Source organism: Hyposmocoma kahamanoa, unplaced genomic scaffold, assembly GCF_003589595.1.
Source record: "Hyposmocoma kahamanoa isolate Upper Pololo Valley unplaced genomic scaffold, ASM358959v1 122, whole genome shotgun sequence".
Lineage (NCBI taxonomy): Eukaryota > Metazoa > Arthropoda > Insecta > Lepidoptera > Cosmopterigidae > Hyposmocoma > Hyposmocoma kahamanoa.
The window spans coordinates 1,662,552-1,687,187 of NW_020653424.1; the positions used below are offsets into that span (position 1 = coordinate 1,662,552).

Below are 24,636 nucleotides of genomic sequence, written 5' to 3' on the forward strand. Positions count from 1 at the left end.
CGAGCTGGTGTTCGAAACTCGACATGGGTGCTACCTACTCCTACTTCTGCTACCGGTGCTCCTCCAGGTATCTCAGTATCCTCCTGGATTTGCTGAAGACTTTGAGTAGCGACCTCGGCTCTCCTAGATACGTACTGCGCCCAACAGTTGGCCACGTTCACAGAACAATAAATACAAAAGAAGTGTTTAGTGGGCATGGAACCAAAATCTCGAAAATCGGAGAAAAAAGCCTTATTTTGCTGCTTAGGAGTTCAAACATCGCGCACCTGTAATAATAATCCGTAGTGCTGTTTCATATCATCGTTAAGTCTTATTTAAATGTCATTTAAATAATTTTTTATTTTTCTGTTTACCGTAATATTTTTTTGCTACAAGAAACGAAAGTAAACATTATACCTCTGCAATATGGTTGCTTCTTTTTGAAGAACTAAGTAAGCATCTCGAATTCGTCGTTGTTCAACTATTGACCGCTAGATGACAGCACATTGCTTGAAATTGCAATATAAAATCAAAATGTCGTAACTTGCAATAATACGTATTGAACAAATAGATACATTGTTCTTCAGTAGCACTAGAGCTCCTTGTAAAAGAGATTACCGATTTCTGCCGCCAAGCAATAATGTGAGCATACTGTGTTCTATTTTTAAAGGGTAAGTAAAGGCGCTGGTGATATTTTAAGCACATGGGACTGGTCAATTTGTCTCAGGGTAACGGGCGTATTGGCAGTGGCCCTCATTTCAGGCACTGCACGATTTGTTAGTTCCGCTATTTTGTTTCATGAAAAAAGATATATCCTGATATTCTTTAGATTTATTGCAACGATAGCTTGAAAGTACAGAGAACCCTTAAACGTGATTTAGACAAATATCGCGAGACTAAAGCGTTAAGTTACAAGGGTCGCCCATGACATATTTTATTGCATTCTGAAAGAATATCAAACGACATCCGGCTCAATTTCATTTTGTAGTGTTGGGTCTTTCATTTTTGATTTTGGGTCAACAATATCCGTCATTCTAATTTCGGGCCAGTTGTTGCATAAACGAATGAGCAAAAGAGTTGTGACAGACGGACAGACAGACAATACAAAAATATAAGGAATCCTTGTTACACTACAAACCATTTTATGGTTTCTAACTTCTATACAATGTAGGATAAGAAAACTCAAAGCTGGAACTAAAACAATGTACACCTTGGACAATAGTATTTCATATAATCGTTGCATGGTGTGCATGAGTACCGTGTTTATTAAATGGGAAGTTATAATTGACAGATCAAAATACATGAGTGGAAAAAAATATTTTTAACTATATCACAAAGGCGTTCTTTTTAGTTCAGTACAAAATTATATTGTCTAAGGTACTTGCTACCGAACTGATAGAATATAACTTCAGAATGTTGCTAATTAAAAGACTAAACCAGTCACTGTGTTCCTGAACATAATAACTAATAAATAATAAACTAAATATAGCGACATATTTAAGGAATTATTCAAATTCAGGTTATTTTATTAAAATAATATCTCAAAATGTTATATAACCAGTACAAAAGCGTAACCATTTGACAAAAAAAGAAATAAAGAAATACCTATAAACAATATAAAATATCAATATGACGATACGCAAACTGCCTCATGATTGGATAAAATATAAGCGGTACTTGGCCAATCACGAACAACCCTTTCTATCTTTTTAGTTTTTTGTTTAATAGCGTTTGTTTGTCTTTCAACTGATTTTGTTGTCATGATTGTTGACATAATATATATTAAATATTGGTTGTGTTCCATTATTTTGATTTACTCGCATAAAGAGTATTAATAATAATAATAATAAAATTCATTTATTCAGACAACTAGATCCACATTTTGTTAGTATTTTACTTATGACTACGATATAATCATTACTTAATTAGGTCTTAATTTCTCATATCTATTCCTTAGGCACGATACTCGACTTTGAGAGCTTTCATTATACAACAATTATATGAAATAGTAATAATGCTAAAAGATAAATATATCGTTATTTTATCCGCTCACGCGATGCGCTCATCCTACCGCAAAATGGCGGCTATTTGGTTTCGCAAATTAGAAAAGGATTCAGTTTAAATACAAGTTTAAAAAAATAAAAATTATTATTCCGCTTTGCTAAATAAATACCCTCCGTACTACAACAAAAACATCTCAAATAAAATGCAGTAATACACCGCAAATCCTGCACTTAAAAAGCACTAATGAAATTTTTGGTGTACTTGGATAAATATGATAATATTCCGTTTGAGTGGTTCTAACGTTTACCATGAAATTACTCCTTAAAGTATAGTTTATAAACATTTATATTCAGGGTAAACTTAAAAAAACGCTACTTACGGTATGTTTTCAATAAATAAACACCGAAATCACCAGCCCAAACAATAACACACACGATTGTCGTGATGTATTTTTGAAGTTGTTTATTTTTTTTTAAATGACAGACCCAGGCATTAAAGACTTTATGGTTTGCTAGAGTAGTTACCGAAATAGCAATTAATATTACTTCTTTTACCTGTTATAACTTCGATATCCGATAAATCGGTATAAAATCATCACCGGCACCTCTAGGTGTGGTATGCGTCTACGGCTGTATGTATCGCGTGAGCGGTTATATGAAATAGTAATAATACTAAAAGATAAATATATCGTTATTTTATTAACCGACTTCAAAAAAAGAAGGAGGTTCTCAATTCGACTGTATGTTTTTTTTGTATGTATGTTACGCTATAATAATAATTAAATTCCTTTATTCAGGCAACATAGACCCATGGTGTTAGTTACAGTTTCACTTATAGACTAATGTTAGTATGTGTAGTTAACAAACAATTAAATTAAACTTACTGAAATACATAATAAAATTTTAAATTAAAGAACACAAATTAAATATCAATAATTAATAAGCAAAAATTAAAAATTTAAAATCAAAAATTAAAATAATAAATTTAAAATCAAAAATTTAAAGTCAAAAGTTTAAAATCAAAAATGTAAAATCGCAATACAAAAACTTAAAAATTAAAATTTCATAATTAAAAATATTATAAATATTAAAAAATAACGGGCGCTACACTGGCATGCAGCTGCAACCACCTACACATTATGGGTGAGTCCCAACGCTTGGACAGCGCGCCCAGAATTCCGTTGGTGCTGGTCCGAAGGCGAGAAAGTAATGAAGCGCTCCGTTTGCGTATTACAGCATAAAAGTCATCCACGCGTGCTTCTGCAAACATGGTGGAGGCGCTACAATACCTCGGCATCTTCAACAGAATTCTGAGCGCATCGTTGTACTGTACGCGCAGTGCATTGAACGCCCGCCGCGTAAAGTTGGTCCATAGGCTGCACGTGTAAAAGCTCTGACAATATGCCCTAAAGAGCGTCAGCTTTACTTGTTTTGTACAGCGTGCAAACCTACGTGCCAACATGTTGCAGCGGACGGACAGCGCCCTACGCTCCCTATCGATGTCCTCACAATCACACAAATCGTCGGTGACCCAGTGGCCCAGATACTTGAATTTATGTACCATGTTCAAAGCAGCTCCACCAAGAGTAATGGGCATGGGAGAGTAGCATTTGGTACCAGCCTTAAACACCATACACTCACTCTTTTTGGAGTTGTATCCGAGCCCATGGGCCTCCACATACGACTCACAAATGTGCAGTAGCTTCCTCAGACCACCCACCGACGGACTCAGCAGCACCATGTCGTCAGCATAACTGATGTTATTTATGCATACTCCGTCTATAGAGCATCCCACATTGGCGCCGCTGAGCCCAACGATAAGTTGGTTCACGTATAGATTGAAGAGACGGGGCGAAGTCAGCCCCCCCTGCCTCACCCCACACTCCAACCCATACGCATCTGAGGACTCTCCTGCCCACCTCACACTATTCTGCTGGTGATTGTACCAATACTTAAAAACTGTCACAATCTCATGGGGTAGTTTAGTTTCAGTTTCCAGTTTCTGCCACAGTTTGTCATAAGAAACCAGGTCGAAGGCTCTGGACATGTCCAGAAAACAAGCATAAACTGGTGTTTTCCTAGCAGTGTAGTACTGAACAGTCTGCTTGAGACAGAGGATGGCACTCTCAGTAGACAGACCCGGCCTGAAACCGAACTGAGCGTCGTGCAGGTGGAGGTGCTTATCCAACTGTTTGTCAAGCAAACTATCCAGCACCTTAGCTATAGTGGTAGCTAGTGAAATCGGCCTGTAATTAGACAAATCTGCAGCATCACCCGTCTTGTTTTTTATTATTGGTACTACCACCGTGTACATTAGATCGTCGGGCAAATAACCATGACATACACATAAGTTGAAGAAGATCGAGAGGACCCTTGGTAGGTGTTGGCCAGCGTACTTTAAGTGCTCGATGCTGAGGTCATCGTGACCCGGCGACTTCCCTCTAACCATCCCTCTTATAACAGTAGCTATATCTTCAGCCAAAAAGCGTACACTAATGTCCTTGGGGTTACCCCCAGCATCGACCACCTGCGGCACCCGCCCGAGCGGCGACTCCACTCTGAAATGGGACTGGAACGCGGCAGCTATGTCCCGTGGCTCGTGCACGCCACCCACACTCACAGGCAGACTCGACCTTGGATTCAAGTTATTTGTTGTTTTCCAAAACCGTCCAAAATTTTTCTTTTTATGATGTTCTGCCAGAATATCCATTTTTATTTGTGTTACATTATTTTGACAAAATTTTAATTTGGCCTTAAAATGTTTTCTAGAGTCGCGCATGTTATTGTAGACCTCCCCACACTTAGGTTTCCCATACAACACCCAAGCTTGAAAACAAAGTCGAGCCCAACCGTGAGCGGCACTGACGTGTCGATTCCACCCTGGCACACGTCTATGGTTATTCCGCCCGGGTTCCCTGTAGGTACACTCAGCCGCAGCTCTTAGCACCCCCACAATATCACAATACATTTTATTTAACAATAACTTATGACTAGAATCATTACACAATTTGTCACCACATTCAGTAAACTCCAATGGAAAATCGAGTAGTTTTAGTCGTGTGTCACAATAATTATGATATCTATCCCTCTGTCCGTCGTCCCTTTCTCCCCACCTTATCTTATTACAAGAAGTGACAGCCTTAGTATATTTAGGCAAAATAATATTCAAGTTGCAGTGTATGAGCAACGGGAAATGATCAGAACAATAGGTATCATACAGCACTTCCACACCGACCATAGTGCGGCGAGCCGCACTAGTAACCACGCAGTGGTCGAGCCACCTGTGTGTTCCATGCGCATCACTCACATACGTAAAAGTGTCACTAGCTAAAGTTTCCATGTCTAAACATGACCAAGACTGTTCCTCGCAGAAAGTTAGTAACTCGTTGCCAAACAACTCACCAGGATGCGCGTTAAAGTCCCCAAGAATGTAGACCGATTCTACACAGTTGCTCTCGATTATTGCGTGTATTTCACTAAGGCACCGAGTGAACTCTGTTAAATTAGCCTCGTTATCACACGGCATATACACTGATAGCACTATTATCGATTGGTCATGAAGCTTTATTTTAATTGCGTTGAGACGCACACTATTACAATTAATCACTGTTACTGAAGGAAACGCGGCTTTTCGCCACAGCAAAGCAACACCTCCGTACGGCCTACCTCTTAGGACACCATCAGTTAGATCGACGGCAGAGTTACCGGTATAAGAAAAATCGCCGTCAATGCTGCCCAGGTACTGTATGTCGTGTCGAAGAAGCCAAGTCTCTTGAAGCGCCACTATGTCCGCCAAGCTACATAGTCTCCTTATATCATCGACAGAGCGAACCACGTTCTTGCAGTTGTAACTAATCATTTTAATATTTTTATGGTCCATTTGATGATTTTCGATCTCCATTCTCACGATAACTTCGTCTCAAAGGAGCTCGAAATTCCACAAAACGACGATATAAAATGCCGTCTGGCCAGAAGTTGTCATTTAAAAGCACCTCAAGCTTACTTTTAGGTACGTAGACTTTATAAGCATCGTATTCCTTTGCTATTTTCATATTTATTTTTTCCAATTGCAAATCTAGGTTGGTACTCGATTTTATGTAGCTCTTTATGTCACACGCTGACGCCTCCTTAGAGATATTATAAATAAAAATCGGTACGCTACTATCAGCCGCTCTAAACCTAGAATCAGCATCAACGATTGCTTTCCCAGATTTTCCTACAAAGCGATTCCTCAATCTCTTTTTCTGAACGAGCGTCCATTCCTCGTCTTGTATACGAGGTTTCCAAACTCCATTTTGCGCAACGTCCAAGTAGCTTTTCTGATCGGTTGCACATTGTTGCGAGCACACCTGACGAGCAGTGTATCTCACACTGGCGATTGGTACAGTGGCCTCCGTCGCCGTACGCGCAGGGACGGCGTGACTCAGTGCAGACGGCGGCGGCGGCGGGCCAGCAGGGGGCGGGGTGACGGACATCGAACGCTCAGCTGAGCATTTTTTACTAGGCGGTAGGTTTGCACTCGGGGATATCTGCGGTGATTTTTGTGTTTTATCACCCTCCTGCGCAGAAACAATTCGATGCTCTTGTAATGCAGATTTTATTGCCGAGTTATTAACTTCACAGCCCGTCGCAAGCCCCATGGGCCCACTATCGCACTCGAAACTCGACCAAAGACAGGCACCTCTCTTATTGTTGACACTACGGGACAATGGAAAGTTGTTGACGATCGATGCATTCTTAAGTGCCTCAAGCTCCGTCCGTAACTTCTGTAGTTCTACCACTGTGGCATATTCCTCACCAATTCGGTCTATGTCATTCCTCATCCTCACAATATCCTTAAGAAGGCGGGTCACATCTACATGATCGAAATGAACCGGGGGTAATTTTTGAAGGTCTCTCGCCACAAAAATGGGGATTTCCTCGGGATCCGTCTCCTTCAGGAGGCAGACAATGTCACCAACATTACGTAGCGTTTTTCCTTGCCGCTTTCTTAATTTCTTACATTGTTTTGCCGGTATGCAAGAAAACAGCAAATCTTTTGCGTTAACAATTTCTTCTTCGGAGAAAGCAGTGGTGCATATTCTGGTAATACTCTCCTCATCCATGACATCCATTTTGTTACAAATAAATGCCAACACCTCATTAATTACAATTTTACAATGTATACACTGTACTACGTTACAAGCCATTGTTTAAAATAACGGCTACTTCGCGCCCGCACAATAGCGACACAAACACGTCACGATCGATCGCTGGCGCGCGCGGAACTGACGCTATAATGGCGCTATAACACCGGTATTTGTGAACCGATTTTGATGATTCTTTTTTTGTTGGAAAGAAGGTACCTCCATAGTGGCCCCATTTAATTTTGAAGAAAACCATCCACCCCTAAGGGTGGCTGTTCACGCATGAAGATTCATTTTTATAAATAGCGCTTAATTTTATTATAACGAGCAATTATTTTAATGGTTGACTTTGATATTCTCCAATTCAAGGCGTTTTTCTCTCTTAATATACTTTGAGTAGTGAGAACCGATCTCCTGTGTCAAGTTCCGTATAATGGCGAACTAGGAGATGAATCCGGGTTTACGCACTTTCCGTTAACCGATTTCAATAAAACTTGGCGAATAGATGTAATTCCAGATACTTTTGAGGTCGGGTTTGTTAGTACTCTGTAGTGAGATTATAGGTAACAAATTAAACTAGAATCATCGCATTGATTATACTTTATTACTCATTCGTAACGCAAATTCCCTCGAGAAGAATGAGCAAGAGATTCAATCAATCGCTCTTTATAAATGAACATTTGTATACATTTATCTTTTACAATTTAATTTAAAAATAATAATAAGAATAAGAAAACTTTACTTAAACCGCCAAGCAGTAATGTCAGCATTACTGTGTTCCGGGTTTGAAGGTGCTGTTGAAATTACAGGCACATGGGACTTGTCAACTCATGTCTCAAGACGAACGAGCGCAGTGGTAGTGCCACTCAGATCTTTGCAAAGCTCCGAATGGCACTGTAACTGTTATGGACAGGCGTGTAGCTTAATATCAGGCGCACGACTTGTTCATTCCGTCACCCATTTTACGCAAAACCTGTATAACAACCTTTAGACATTATTAAATGTTTTGTTTCACTATTTATTTAATCATCAAAAGACGAACAATCGGAAATTTTGAAAATCAATCGGAATCTTATTATATTAAAAGCCGGACAGTCACCATGACGAACTGCCACGCAAAGGACCTAGGTTCGATTCCCGGGCCGGGAGAAATATTTGTACGGCCTACATTCATGTCTCTCGTGAGTTTGGGTGTAATTTGTGGTTTCTCCAGTGCTACGTTGAGTGTGTGCGTTATTATTATGATTATACATTACCCCTTACATGATTTTGTGTGTTTTTGAAGACGACTCGTCAAGCATAGTCAGTTTATTTTTATTCCCATTCTGCTAATGTTAAGTCTGTCACTATTTTCCTTAAAATATCTAATCTTCTTAACATAAATTTCAGACGCTAGTATAAAAATGCTAATTTCTTTAAACTTTTCTGTCAACCCTAGGGACCAAGATTATTAAACGCACGTTTTCGCAGGACAAAGATTCTATTAATATCGGCGGCATTGCCCCAAAAGCAAAAGGGGGTCTTTTAAATTTTTATTGAATTGATATTCAATTATTTTTTATTTTTTTATTTAAGAATTTTTTCTGAAGGTTCCATCTTTGTATTAATAAATATAACAAACTAGTAGAGTAATTTCACAAAAATAATTGAATATCAATTCAATAAAAATTTAAAATACAGCGAATAGCGACATCTCTCGCCAGGACTGGTAACTGTAAAGGTACTAACTGGGTGATAAATCATTCATAGATTTCTCATAGATAGCGCTACGACAAAAAAGTTGTTGAAGAAACAAATACAAAGACACGACGCAAGCACATAGAAAAATTCGTGAGGTCTGCTGGTTCGTTTTGTGGCTTAGTTGGTATAGCGTCTGGCACGGTATGCTAGAAGACGTCGGTTCGAATCCGGCCGGATCGAAGGAATTTTTTCTGAGTGTTCGATCTTTGTATTAATAATTATAACAAAATGAGGTATGTCATTAAACTATGAAAGTAGCTATAGTGAACTAATCTGATTGTTTCTACGTCTGAAAGTTTTTGTATTTTAGCTGTTTGGATAACTTAGTTATTTGCAAACCCCACTGCAATATAGCGGTCTAAAGTTATACCTAGAATATAACTGTACCTATTAGGTTCAACGTTTTGTTCCTAACTATGATGTTTGTAACCGTCAATGTATTTTAAGGATGGAACACCTAATACACTAGCTTGTGGTTTACTTGGTTTGGATGCTGTTCTTTTGCTTGCGTCATAGTATGTTCCGTGTAACGGATTTTAAAATTGCATCAAAAGAGATCTCAGAAAAATGAATAAATAACGCTCACATGCACACACTCATAGCCCCGCGCTAGGGAAAGCCTGTATCGCGTGTGCCATGGACACACATAGACAGCCAAAAATAAAACCCAAACTTACGAGAGAAATAAATGTAGGCCATACAAATATTTCTCTCGGCCCGGGACTCGAACCCGGGACCTCCGCGTGGCAGTCCAGTGTGGTAATCGTTCGGCCGCGGAGGCAGTTATAATAGGCAGATTAAAGTTTTTTACGGTAGGTCACCATTAAAACAAATTTGATTTATTAATTTGTAATCAAAAAGAGGGAAGTTTCAAAATTTTCTGACTTATCATAACGTTGGAAGTTCGCTTAATTAGAGAAATTAAAAGGCTATGATAAGAGCTCATTAATTTTTCGCCGAAGTTTTGCCTTAAATTTGCCATTTTCTGGAAGTTGAATGGGTTTTATAGATAGGTACGTTATTATATTCGTAGTCTACTCTTGTATATACTCCTGCATGCATAATGTATAATACTTCTGCACACTGCGCCCTTAATGGCAGAGGATTGTGAAGAGTAAAGTCCACGAGGTTGAAGAGCAGTGTAAAGCTGAACACGATGCTAAACGCGACGAGATAAAGGCCCGTCCACCCTCCGCCATTATCTATAGTTAGATTGGCGATATACTCACATGCCCTCAATCTGCACGCCCGAGTTCGCCAGAAATTGGCTGTCATCTTCGAGCGCAACAGCGCCGACCTAACTAGGAGTCAAAATGGTCATCATGACAGAGCACGGTCGGATAGATAGATACTCCTGTGCTGTTGCCACCCGTTTGGGGTTTTGGTACTTGGTACTTGGTACTTGGTACGGGCTGGTGTCCGCAACTCGACATCGAGTCGCCTATTTTGCATATGGTGAGTGCAGGATCCTACTCTTGCCACCCAAGCTCCTCCAGGAATCTCAGCAAGCTGCTCGGGAGCGACCTCGGCACTCCAAAGTAAGTTTACCCATTTGACAATTATGGAAAGCTTTCACAGAAATGCTAAACATAGAGATGACCTATAACAACGCTTGTGTTATAGGTTAAATAAATTTATTTCATATAAATCCGTAATAAAGTAAGGGTCGGCTCATTGTTAACCGGACTGAACTGAATCCGTAGCACAGTTTGCAGAGCGGTACCCACGTTGAGGCAACAGGCGCTGGTTCGAGTTTGAGTTTCTTTGTGTTTATTCGATCTTTGAATCAGTAACATAAAAAACTTCTTCCTACTCTTATTAAAATCTTTTTCTAAATCTGCGGTAATGAACATCGAAAATCCACTAATTAACAAACCAGTAATCGATACACCAATAATGAACACTCAATAATCGACCATGTCAATAAAAAACGTATTATTGTCATAGAAAATTTTTGTCCTCAATTTTATTAGTAATTAATTTAAAAAATATATCGAACACTAATGTTTGTCGATCACTGGAACCACCACCTTACAATCACCAGTTTTTTTTTTTGTAAAAGCTTTTCCCAGTTCGTCTTTACCACTAAAGTCATTCGATAAAATATTTAGTGTTGTGTTTAGCGTTAAATTCTTTAGAGTAATGGTTATTTTATACGATCCTAAAAGGACTAATATTTTACTATCATTAAAAAGCAATTTACCCAATTAAGGGTTATAAATATATTTCTAGCCTTTGTCAAACCTCTCTTAACGATCACGAATCAATTATTATTCTATTATTGTACATTTATAATTACAATAACAACGCATAGCAGCATGTAAACGTAGCAGATAAAGCGAAGTAGTAACTTCTTGTAGGTAGCACTTAGAAATTTAGAGGTTGCAAAGGCTGGGCAATTAAAAAAAATAGGGTTGGGTAACTGGTTGAAAATTTTGAATACTGAAAATTTGACATGAGAAATGTATTAGAAAATTAAAATAAAGAAATATTACGAAAAATATTTTTGTTCTGCATTTTTTAAATATAGAATTTCTCCATAACTCAACACTTACTAGGTGCAATAAAAAAATATATTCCATTTTTTTTTTATAACACCAAGGGATGGGACGAACAATGGCAGTTGCAGTATTCAGAGCTTCAAATCGCAAAGTTATGAACGGCACTGCCACTGCGCCCTGAGACTTAAGTTGACAAGCCCGTAATTTCACCAGCAATAATAATAGATGATAAATAGAGAACTTTAGGAATATATATAGGTCAATGACATAAAAATTACAACGTTGCCATGAACATTTTTATGGCAGTTTCATAGTTGCTAAGCAGAGCGGCTGTGATAGTTCCATCGGAGGGGTTGCGCTCAACGCGGGGCCGGGGGCGTGGGGTGTGAGACACGTCCGGGGAATCACTTCGCAATATGACAACGTGATAACGACTAGCGGCAATGTGTACAGTGTGTGAAAACGCCGCACTATCGACATCGAAGCATCTAGGCTAATGGTTGTTTCTATATCTAAAATATACTTTTTGACTACCTATGTGGTTTAGCCATTAGTGCGCGATAGATCATCTTCATAACATGCTCCATTTAACTGCCTCCATGGCCGAACGGTTACCACGCTGGTTTGCCACGCAGGGGTACCTGGTTCGATTCACGGAGAGGTCGAAATATTTGTATGGCCTATGTTTATTTCTCTCGTGAGGTTGGGTGTAATTTGTGGTTTTCCTATGTCCATGTCACCCGCGACTCAGGGTTACCGTCCCGAGTGTGTGTTAAAAAAAAAATAAATGAAATTGTTTACCAAGTTAATAGACAAAATCTTTAACGTTTCATGACATGGGTTTGATTCACGGTAGAAACAATTTGTGAAACCAACTTTTCTAAATTGTTTCTGATCGGGGTGCTATTACCCCGAAGTTAATTTCGCTGTTTTAGCACCTTTTATTACAGGGAATGTACTAGTTTGTTTATTTTACTATTGTAGTTAACTGTCTTTAGTTCGGAGTTTTATTTTGACTCATTTTCTCTGTTTATGCTAATTAAGCCTTGACTGAATTTCTTGTAAAGAAAGTGTAGTTATATTTAAACAGACTGGTCATACTCTCGTGCTTCTAAACTAAAAGATGTTGGTAACGAGATTTTAAGACGCAATTATGTAATGATTGCACACAATACTTTTCCTTAAATTAAAATAATGAAACACATCTAGTAAATAACCAGTAACAGGGAGGAAATAAGGGCCATCTATCCCTGGCAATTTATCAGGCAAATGGGCATAATATCACTTTTAAATATCAACTCACGTTTGCACTGAAATCACAAATTAGAAAACTGAAACAGTACAGCGTCAACAACTGACCTGTGTATTCCAAAAATATACTGTATTTATTGTAATAAAGAGAATAATCTCTAATAATGGGGGCCGTTCCATTCGGTGGTCTGGGTAAAACAGCAAAACTTCTAATTACAATAAAAACGGAATCACATTTGATCGGTAAATAAATATGTAATTTTTCAAGTTTCGTCTATTATAGCTAAGCTCAGGTTAAACTGGTCGATTTGAAGTGAAACATTTGACGACACCCGTCGATTGTTTCGAATTCGGGCTGACCAATCGGCGGGCAGATGTCACAGTAATGATTTGGCGGAAGTTTTCAAACAAATTAAATGACGTCTCTATTTCTGGTTATAATAATATACTGGGTGACGAAACACAACCAATATTTAAAGATATTTTATTCATATTGTTTTTAAATAGCTCTTTTTTGTCAAATGGTCACACCTATTAGAATAATTTGAATTTTAACAATTTCTCAAATATAGTGATGTTAGTCTGTTCAGAAACACAATGACGCGTTTAAGGAGACTCTTTTAAATTGCGAAAAGAGGACGTTCTTTTTTTGAATGATTTTTTAGTTCAGTAGAGAATACCATAGACATTAAAATTTTGGTTCAGACCTAAAAAGATGGTTGGATATGGTTTATCAAATTGTAATTGATAGAATAACGTACAGGAGTAGCAGTAGAGGTCCTCGTGAAATAGAAAGTCCAGGGAAGTACTGCCACCTTACCTATTTCAGCCGCCAAGCAGTAATGTCAGTATTACTACGTTCCAGTTTGGAAGGGTAAGGGTGCTGGTGAAATTACATGCATGGGACTAGTCAACTTGGATGACGGAGGCAGTGGCAGTGCCTATAAGATCTTTGTGATTTAAAGCTCTGAGTGACACTGCAACTCTTATGGATAGGCATGTCGCTAACCACCAGGTGCACTACTTGTTCGTCCCGTCACTTATATATGGAATATTATAAAAAAAGCAAAAAAAAAAAAATTAAGTCATATTGTAGTTTAGCCAATACTCAAACATTGTAGTACTTGTGTACCTATAACATTACTTATTCCAAAAGATGCAAAGAAATCGTCATTTGAGTGAAGACATCTTAATACTCATCTATCTGTTGGACTAGTTTATTATTCCTTTAATCTAACACTACTTTTGCGAAGAAAAATTACGGCAAAAAGCCCCACCTACTTACAATGGAGACATAGACAAATTATGGGTTAATTCTCTGCTTTGTGTTGTACGGTTCACGAATTGAGGACCGTATTTGAGAGACGGGCAAGTGGAGGAAAAACCGTTTTAACTATTTGTATGAAAATGTTTCTCTTTTAACATACCATACTATAATAGTAGCTATATATTTTTCTTGTCGTTTTATCACTATACTTTTAAAAAAAACTAAAACCAATATTTTACCATCGTTGATTCGTACATTATTTTTTTATTTATTTATTACCTGTGTGTCGAGAACTCAGAACCCACAACTGACCATCACCAGGTCTCAGAAGGGTGAGGCACCTCAGAGGGGGACAGGCTTAACCCTCAAACAAACGTTGCCGATAACGCGCACTCGCACTCTGAGAAAATCCTAACACTTATCCAGTGGAGCTTAACGGAATCAATCACATTTCTTCGCTCATGCTGGCTTCCCACTAAGCGAGCTCCACTGGCGCGTCCGGGTGGACTCGGGCCGCGCGTGTCATGGCGCTTATTCTGATGTGTCGAGAGCTCTAATCTGGTTTAAGTTGCAAGAAGATTGAGAAAAAGAGACGTCGGTGGGTGTTACCATTCAACTAGATAAGTTCTTAAGATTTTGTTGAATTAAATATACTAAGTAGTTTGCTTTCACGATTCATACTAGTCATTCAAATTAACTCTGTCAAACAATAATCGCCAAACGCACGTGCTCTCGAGCCGTGTCTTTGAAGTAACCAAGACGCGGTGAATACAAACAGGCCGCCACGGGTGGGCACGGGTGCACTCGGGCAGCTCGCGAAACCACCGGCAGTGGGAAGCCTCCTTCAGATGCATCAAGCACAATAATTACAGCAAGCAACAATTTCAAATAATTAATTTAATCATGTTGTGATTGATTAAATTAAAAAGCAATTTTTCTGTCATCAAATTTTTCAGATGTAATAATTTTTTCATAATTAAATTTTATGAAAACACGAATTAAGTTCTTATCTTCAATTCTGATTATAAGTCAACGTGCAATGCGTAGCTTAACGGAGAAGAAGATAAATTCTAAACGGTTCAAAAAACAATGAATTTTCGTAACAATGCCTTTGTCAGATGTGAGCAAGGGTTTCCCCCATTTCCAGAACATGCTAAAGTTCCACCCGTACATGTCCCGCGGGCATTTTATGTAAAATAAAATAAATTGTAACTCAAAGCTTGCTCCTTTATTTATGCCATGTCGCCAGCGAGTTGATTCATCATTTTCGTGCGATAAAACCACGTTATTTTTCGCGTTATAATTCAAACGAGAATGACTAATGATGTGTTAGAGAACAACAATAGAGGTTTTTTTGTGATTATAGTGCCATGGGTTTTAGGGTGAATCTATAGTTGATACATAATTATGCCAGGTAATTGCGACCTCGGTGGCTGAATGGTTTGCACTCCGGAGGTTCTGGGTTCGATTCCCGGTGGAACCAATTTGGAAAATAAACTTTTCTGAATTGGTTCTTGTCTGTAAATAGCGTACCGGAAGACGCAGCGTGGGCAGACCACCCGCAAAGTGGACTGATGATCAGGTGAAGGCTGCATTCGCTGGATGCAAACAGCGCAGGACAGGTCGTTGTGGCATTCTTTTGGGCAGGTCTATGTTCAGCAGTGGACGTTATTTGTCTGAAATGATGATCATGGTACTCATAGTACAGGGAATTCCCTAGTTTGAGACCAGGTGTGGTTATCTGGTACAATATTATCGCACGTGGAAGTCAATACTGTCACTAAACGAAAGAGTCGACTTATGGGAACTGGTCATTAAAGTTTCTGTTATTGAGTCTAAATTTGAATAAGCGACAGTTTCGTTTAGTGACAGTGTCGTTTACAAGGTGCGTTATTATTATTATATTATGTGGTCTGTGATATTTACTGTAGAAGCTTGTGAAACCGTCTCGCGGTTTCTATGCGAGAAACGAGAAACCGTGTAGGTTCGAATATCAACGTCAAACACTGAATCATTGAATCGAGCATTATGTACCTTGAGCCGATGAAGCCAGGTTCTACAGGATTACTCAAAACCGAGAAAATAATGTTTAAAGAAATTTAATGAAAAAATATCTGCTGTTTCCAAACGAAAAAATGTAGACACTTTCTGCAAACTCAGTAAGACAAAACTATATTATATGCAAAATATATAATTTAAAATATTTTATTATTTATGCTTCATTATTTCATTATTACACTTTTTCCTTCTCAATTTAGTAAAAAAAATGTTCGTAAAATACTTAATACTGGGTAAGATAGGCGCTAGTAACAACTTGGCATAATTACAACACTACCTATTGTTAACGTTAGTATAATAATAAGACGAAAGGGCAGCACGTAGTTGTAATGTCTTTTCAATGTGTCGTAGCTTGACATTTTAAATTTTTTTATTCCATAAATGAAAGGTGATATTTTCACTTTATTTTTAACCGACTTCAAAAAAGGAGGAGGTTCTCAATCCGACTGTATGTTCTTTTTTTTCTTTTTTTTTTGTATGTATACGATACGATAACTCCGGTATTTGTGAACCGATTTTCATGATTCTTTTTTTGTTGGAAAGGGGGTACTTCCATAGTGGTCCCATTTCATTTTGAACAATAACATCCACCTCGAAGGGTCCCTGTTCACGCATGAAGATTCATTTTCATAAATAGCGCCTAACATTAATTTAGGAGCAATTACTTTAATGGTTGATTTTGCTATTTCTCCAATTCAAGGCGTTTTACTCTCAATATACTTTCAGTAGTGAGAACCGATTATTATTATCTCCAGTGTCAAGTCCTGTATAGTGGCGAACTAGGGGATGTTTCAATAAAACTTAGCAAACAGACGTAATTCCACGTACTTTTGAGGTCGGTTTTTTTAGTACTCTGTACTGAGATTATAAATTTATGAGAGCATTGTCAACTGTCATCTGAGACAGCTTTAACTGAGGAAGATGTAAAAACTTAAATCAAAAGTCTCTTCGATTCTCCCTCTGAGTCACCCAACAAAATTCTAACACACCGTCCAGAACCTTTTACGAAGCTAGAAAACGGACACTGGCAGAATTGAGGCTATGTAGTCTCACAAGCCATTCATTAAGAAAAAAAAAACATAAATGTAACTTGAGTCTTTTCATTTACTTATGTGATTGAAATGTGTAGTTGAAACAAAATATGTATTCATACAATTACGCATGTTTACCAATTTGTTTCGCAAATGCGTCCATTTAATATAATTTGACCACAAAAGTGTAGTTCTTACGCCGTTTTCTCTTACGGTAACTTCGTACCTAATCCACCTAGGAAAACAAAATTAAATTGTGGCAGATTTGTCTTATTTTGCTGATTACCACATGCTGTAATTTTGATTGAAGCCTAGGCGAGGATATTTTAGTCTTACTTTCAGATGGTCGAAACTTACTTACTTTATGTGGTCTGTGGTCGAAACTGATCATAGTACTTATATCCGCTAGGGGGTGCCTTCGTGAATGACATATTTGACATAGCAAACACCGCAAAATTTAAATGTGGAACTCACACGGATATTAAAATCGCAAAGCAATTTGTACAACATGACGTGTCGCCATAAATAAATCGTATAAATATTACAGATTATTTGAAAGTCAACGTAGTATAAAAATGTGTTGATTCAATATTACATACCGGACTCGCACTTAAGTAGAGGTTCGGCCTCCTTCCTGATGCACCCTTTCGCTTCCTCCACTCGCGTCAGTCTATTCATCTTACCCTCATGGTACTTTGACCTTTTTGAAGTACAGTCTTGATTTCTATCTATTACGTATACATGTAGATGATAAGCAAAAAAGTCATACGTTGAAACTTTATTTTATTTGCATAAAAACAACACTTGTAAACACGACATGTCTTTAAGATTATGGTTTAAACCCTCTACTTAGGAGAGATCCGTGCCTAGACGTGACACGTACAGTGGTTGATGATAAGGTGGTGAAACAGAAAAGATATAAATAGGTGCAGCATATTTCATCGGCATGCAAAATTTTACTTGTACGTTTTATTATAAATTATTTAGTCATGATTAAACAAAGATCGGACACTTAGAAAAAAATCCTTTGGTCCGGCCGGATTCGAACCGACGTCTTCTAGCATACCGTGCCCGACGCTATGCCAACTAAGCCACGGAACGAACAAACGGACCTCACGAATTTTTCCATGTGTTTGTTCCAGATTTTTGTTTTTAATTTTTAGCGACTTTTTTGCCGTAGAGCCATCTGTGACATATCTATTAAAGTCATTTGACAAAAAATAATAGAATATCATGGTGGTGAAACTTAACTATTTAGAACTAACAATAATATAACAAAATTAATGTTCAAAGGATTCTTTATTGCCATAGAAAGAAATTTCCAACATCATGTCTCTAGATTTCCTCGCAATGGATTTTAAATTTTTAGCTCCAAAGTGACGTTTTCCGTAATCAAGTGGCTTATCGGTTTTCGTGATATCATCATCCGAGGTCCGTTTGGGTCAGTGCAGAAGAACTAACTTTTCTATATTGTCTCGGGTCTGGGTGTTTTTGGTACCGTCGTTGTTTCCAATTTCCATAACACAAGTGCTTTAGCTACTTACTTTGGAATCAGAGCAACATATTATATTATGATATATTAAGTGGAATATTTTTTTTTATAATATTCCATATATAAGTGACGGGACGAACAAGTCGTGCGCCTGATGGTATGCTACACGCCTGTCCATAACAGTTGCAGTGCCACTCAGAGCTTTAAATCGCTGAAATTAATTGAAATCTTGGAAATCGAATCCGGGCATCCGGTGGCAGATCCGCATAGCAACGGTTCGACCACCGAGACAGTTCAATGTGTCTCCGCGCCCTGTGCGCAAAAAACCTAGGAGGAGACAGGACGAGACAGGGTGCGCTGGCGCCGACTCATGTCTTTGGGTCTATTGCCGTTTTCAAATAAGTAATACTCGACAAAAACAAAATACAATGTCAAGTCAAGCTTCATTAGCAACATGCGTTTTTTTTATTTGGTCGAGTAATTACTTATTTGGTAGTAATTGATTCGGAAAGACGTTCGACGGAGTAATAAGAGTAGACCCCCTGCGACTGATCGCTCGAGTAAGTAAGTACATAAGTAAGCTCTTAAAAAAGCGAATTAAAAATGTTTTCTTTTTCCGATCGATAGTTTTGGACTCTTTGCAGGCCACGGTTGATTAGTCACCAATCTTGCTTTATTTGTTCTAGATCGGGAAGAACAACGGTTTCATTTTCAATGTTTAATAACCACAAATTTCTAAAAATTTTAGATCTAAAATTAACATTTCTAAACTAGCCTCCTTGAAGTTTAATTATTGCGGCGTCATTTCCATTCATGCAGCCGCATAGAGCAGCGTTGCAAGCGATGTGGATGCATTGTTCGTACTTGGAATCGATGTAGGGCTGCAGTGTTAGCGGGTAACTATTAGTATTCTACGGGATAGTGTGCATGGACAGTGTAGTTACTTTCATATCGAGTTCTTAGCTTTCCGCGATTGTTAAACAGAGGGAATGAAATTATTTTTTTCGGACCTACGAATTTTGATTTTTTTTGACTTCCGAATATCTTTCCTCTATTCACTAACTGCTGTACATTTTGGACGTATTATAACCAAGTAAATCGTCAATCTTTATTAATATTCAATGACATTCTAGATTAAAAGTCGTATGTCTATCTTTTTGATGGAACCATTTGGAATACAGTGAATGTTCTTGTCTATAGATAGAAGTCGTCGTAATTGCCGGTCTGACAACCCGTTACGGGTGCACAACGGGTGCTGAATGCACCTTTTTTATGATACCAAGAGAGGGAATGAACAAGTAGTGTGCCTGATAAGCGACACACCGGTCTATAACAGTTGCAGTGTCACTTAGACAAAAGTTGACAAGTCCCATGTGCCTAGTTTCACCAACACCCTTACCCTTCAAAATCGGAACGCTATAATGCTCACCTTAGTGCTTGGTGTTAAAATCTAAAATAGCTTGGTGGTGAAATAGATAAGGTGGCAGTACATGAGAGAACTCTTTGACAAAGAGCTCTACTAATTGTGCACCCGTAACGGGTTGTCAGACCGGCAATTACGACGACTTCTATCTATAGACAAGAACATTCACTGTATTCCAAATGGTTCCATCAAAACACTTTAAGAATATTAGTATCGTAGTACCGTGGACAGACGCGACAGTCCATGCGTATTGGGAATGAGCTAGGCAGGCAGATAATGTTGAGTTAAACATTAATGATATTTATTCATAGCTGGGAAAATAACGTAAAGCCCCTGGCAAAGTCGCTATTAGTTGCACAATACATTCCGTTTTGCTTTGACCCAGGCTTTTGCTTACTATTTATAATTATTATATTAGTGAAACTAAAAACAATTTTCGCAAAAGAATAAAATAGAGTCGAGTTGTTGAAATTATTTATGTTATTATTTAGTCCATTTAGCCTTGTCATGTACATAGATGTCGTTGAGTCTAGTCTTTTTTATATTTTTAATATAATACACACTCTGTTATTGTGTAGTCAAAACACTCTGTTGCTTATAAATCTATGATTTACATTTGGTCCTGTTTTAACACGCGTTATTACATGCTTGCAAAACGAGATGGATAGCGTGAAATTTTGTATATTATTTCGCGATTATCAAACATTATAATGCACAAATTATCAAAAACCACGACATTACTTACCGAATCATTGTGAATAATTTAAAATTTAAAATTTATTTTCAAACAATTAGTCACATAGCTAAATGTGATCAACATACCTACTTTGACAATCAACTAAATGTTGTGCAGCGTCTTTACCGCACATCAGTGAAACAGCGTGTGTGTAAAACCGCATCTACTACGTTTGTAGTTGGGTAATTAAAATATTTACTTTACTGAATTTATAATGTTTTTGTGAAAACACTTCACTAGTTTGTTGTTATTATTATAGTACAAAGATCGAATAAACACAAAGAATCTTGTGATCCAGCTGGACTCATACCAGCGGCCCCGCCATACCCGGGATACCGATCTCCCAATTGAACCACGGAACGAGTCAGTAGACCTTAAGAGTTAAGAAACTGTTGAATCAATCTCTTTGGAAAAAATATATAATAAAATTGAGAATATTACACTGATTATATTCCTAAAAATTTTCACGACAGAAAGAATGTGTTTTTTTTAAATTTACCTAGAAATTTTTGAAGAAAACCGCCGTATTCAATAGATACTTTATATATACCAATGATTTTTTTCATATCAACTGAACTAAATAGAACAAGTATAATATACTGTGTATATTCTTGAAACGGATCTCGTTTCAAAAAAGAAAAAATAATTCTGAAGTTTTAATTCGAGCTGAGGTAGTATCTACTCTTAAGAAATACTATTGCAAATCTTTGTATTTGGTTTAGCCTGTGAGAAAGTTATGAAAGTTTTTCGTGTCTCACAATGACTACAGTTACACAATAAAAAGAAGTCTGTTATTTTCTACTTGTTACAATAATTAGGAGAAAAACGGTTCAAACCATATTTGTATTGCAAAAACGAGCGATTCGTTCTGTGTACCGTCTAAGCTCTCGGGTTTCTCTCAGAGAAAAGTTTAAGGAGACTGGTATCATGACTGTGGCATCACAGTACATTTACTCAAATATTTTATATGCCCGTAAAAATATACATAATTTCAATAAGAAAGATGATATCCATAATATTAACCTTAGAGCTAAGTCCAAACTCATGGTACCACGATTTCGTTTAACCAAGGTAAACAACTCTTTTATGGGGAACTGTATACGTTTTTACAATAAGATTTCGGAGCATATATTAAGTTTATCATTTCCTAAGTTTAAAAACTAAATTTAAAAATACTTTGATCGAAAAATCATATTACAAAATTGAAGACTACGTGTTAGATAAAGATGTATGGAAAGACGACATGGCTCCAGAATCCACACAAATTTGATTGAAAGTGTATTCCATAGCATTTAAGTTTATTTGAAAAGAGCAATCCCTTGAGTTTCCTGCTCCTTCTTATCAGGGAAGTCAGCGTAGTGAACGAGCAGAAGCTTAAGGGCGCGTTCAAATTACCCGCTGTTAGCCGCGCTGCAGCAGCGCTGCAGCCGTGACCGCCGCGCGATAGTCACTTTTAATACAATTTCTAGAAGCGCTGCAACCGCACGGCAGCCGCGCGACAGTCGCGCTGCAGCCACTCTCGGTTGCATCACGGTTAGTGAGGTTAATGTTAATTTTTCAAATTAACTACGATGGACGAAAATCGAGTTGAAGTATTTATAAAGAATGCAGAACAACACCTTGCAATATGGGATGTCAGTTCCGCCAGTTATTCTAATCGACTGGAAAAAAGGCATGGGAAAATTCTAAAATTTATTGACAATTTTGAAACGAAAACTACAAATGAAAAAATTCATAACAGGTTGTGAGTAATTTTTAATATCTATACGTGAAGTGTTTCGAGTTTCTTGCTCGTTCTTCTCAGGGAGGTCAGCGTGGTGAACGAGCACTAGCTTAAATGTGACGTTTTCAAGTGTAAATTTATTTTACCTATGTAATAAATAATCTTTGACTTTGACTTTGACTTTGGACATACGAGTGCAAAATAGAATTTTAAACTCAATTCACATAAAATAAAACAATTACAAACACCATTATGTAGAGTGTGCTAGAGTCACTACGTATGTGAATATAAAAATGCGTCATTTGTCAGTAAAACGTTCTAATTTCCATGACTAACATTTTTATTATAAATTATTCATAGAATGTTGAGGAAAAATGTTTTCTATTCACTGGGGGTCCATGCAAATTTGGAACTTATGATAGTAGGCAAAAATATCAGAATATATAAACAGAAACCCCACCCGCAGATTATCTTTTGGTTGCTGGAGACGTAACGGTTTGTTAATAAAGTGAGGTGCTCAGTTCAAAAAACATCTCCAATAGTAAAATGTCACTTTTATTATATCATTTGCAGTTGCTTATTACTACTTATACATCCCACTGTTCGGCACGGGTCTCCTCTTTAACGTGCCAAAAGAGTTAAAGTTTTCTAAGACGAGCTAAATTTGTCGCGACGTTTTTCTTTCATCATTGAAGCTAGTGATATTCAATAGCAAAATTAGACAGTACTGCGATGACATTACAATTTAAATTCAACGTTTTAGCTTTTTCATATTCCTTTACATGTCACTACGTTTAAACAGGTTGACTTGGGACATTTTTTTCGTGGTTTTTGTATTAGACCCGTCGTCCATTTATTTGCAAGTCAATGATTTTATTTTTTATTTTTTCCAAAACAACTGCTAATTTAAAAAAAAGATGAATATTATCATAAAACACTCGTCTACAAGGTGAAATTTTATAAAAACAAGTATGCTGATTTCAATTGTTGCACAGTTTACTGGACGCTCTCTGGGCACAGATGTCGTCAATAATAGGTCTTAAGTCATAGTGAGCCACTTTGGTCTTGCGTTTACACAATAATTGTAACCTTGAACTCTTGAAGAAATATTCCACCTTTCATTGACAAACTAGGAGATGAATTCGGTTTTGCGCACTTTCCGGTATCCGATTCCAATAAAACTTGGCAAATAAATGTAATTCCACGACATTTTGAGGACGATTTTTCTTATTAAAAAAGTTGTGACATACATTTATTATTCAAAACAAAATAATTAACAGTGGTTCTTAAATCTAACCGACCTACTGCAATCCCTTTAAAGGGTTTATACGTAGGTAGACCCTCAAATTGTGGCTTAAGAGTAAAACTTACAATGAAACAGAGGACTTGCTGGAAGTTGTTTCATTTTTATATAGGTAACCAATTTTTAATTTATAACTACTAATTATTTTATTGGTAAATATAGAAAATCTATTTTTAAGCTGTAATTTAAAGAAATTTGCCCTTTTTTTATTTATTTAGTTTAGGCATCGCAATTATACATTAGATGCCAATATTTACTTTACTATGAAGAATGCGTAATTTAGATTCCCTTCTTAATTGTTATTTAAATACTATAATAGCTTTATTTACATTTGTTTTGTATTAGAATAAGTTATATTACAATAAACTTATCTTTATCTTATCTTTATATAATGTATGTGTAGGGAGACTTGTGCATTTTTAGAATTAGAATAGAAAACTTAATTAATTATATTTAATGACCGGTAAACGCATTGACTATTTAGCTGTAACTTTATAATGTAAATGAATGAAGGTGGCTATAGTTACAGCATTATGTGCTTCCTATTCAGTAGTAGTAGAGTTTCTTGTAAAAGAGCTCATCCAGGGAAGTAACTGCCTCCTTGTCCAAGCCGCCAAGCGGTAACGAGAGCATTATTGTATTCCGGTTTTAAAAGTTAAGGGAGTTGGTGAAATTGCAGGCCCATGGGACTTGCTAACTTATGTCGCAGGGTGACAAGCGCACTGGCGGTGACCCTCAGATCTTTACGATTTAAAGCTCTGAGTGGTGCTGCAACTGCTATGGACAGACGTGTCGCTTACCACCAAGCGCACGACATGTTCATCCCGTCATTGGTATCAACAATAAATTGTAATATTGCCTCAAATTTGACTTAAAGAATGGGTAGAAGAAAATACTTGTAAATTGTTAACGTTTTAGACAATTAATTTTATTTGCAATATCGTACTATATATATATATATATATATATATATATAACGTAGATGTATTTCATAGGTAGACAA

General features: G+C 37.3%; 1 protein-coding gene across 1 annotated transcript; it reads right to left on the bottom strand.

Moving 5' to 3' along the window:
• Positions 1-5,851: 5,851 nt before the first annotated feature.
• LOC113240203 lies at positions 5,852-7,096 on the bottom strand. The gene has a single exon (XM_026477453.1). It carries the CDS (start codon positions 7,094-7,096, stop codon positions 5,852-5,854), a length of 1,245 nt encoding a protein of 414 aa, XP_026333238.1.
• Between the last annotated feature and the right edge of the window lie 17,540 nt (positions 7,097-24,636).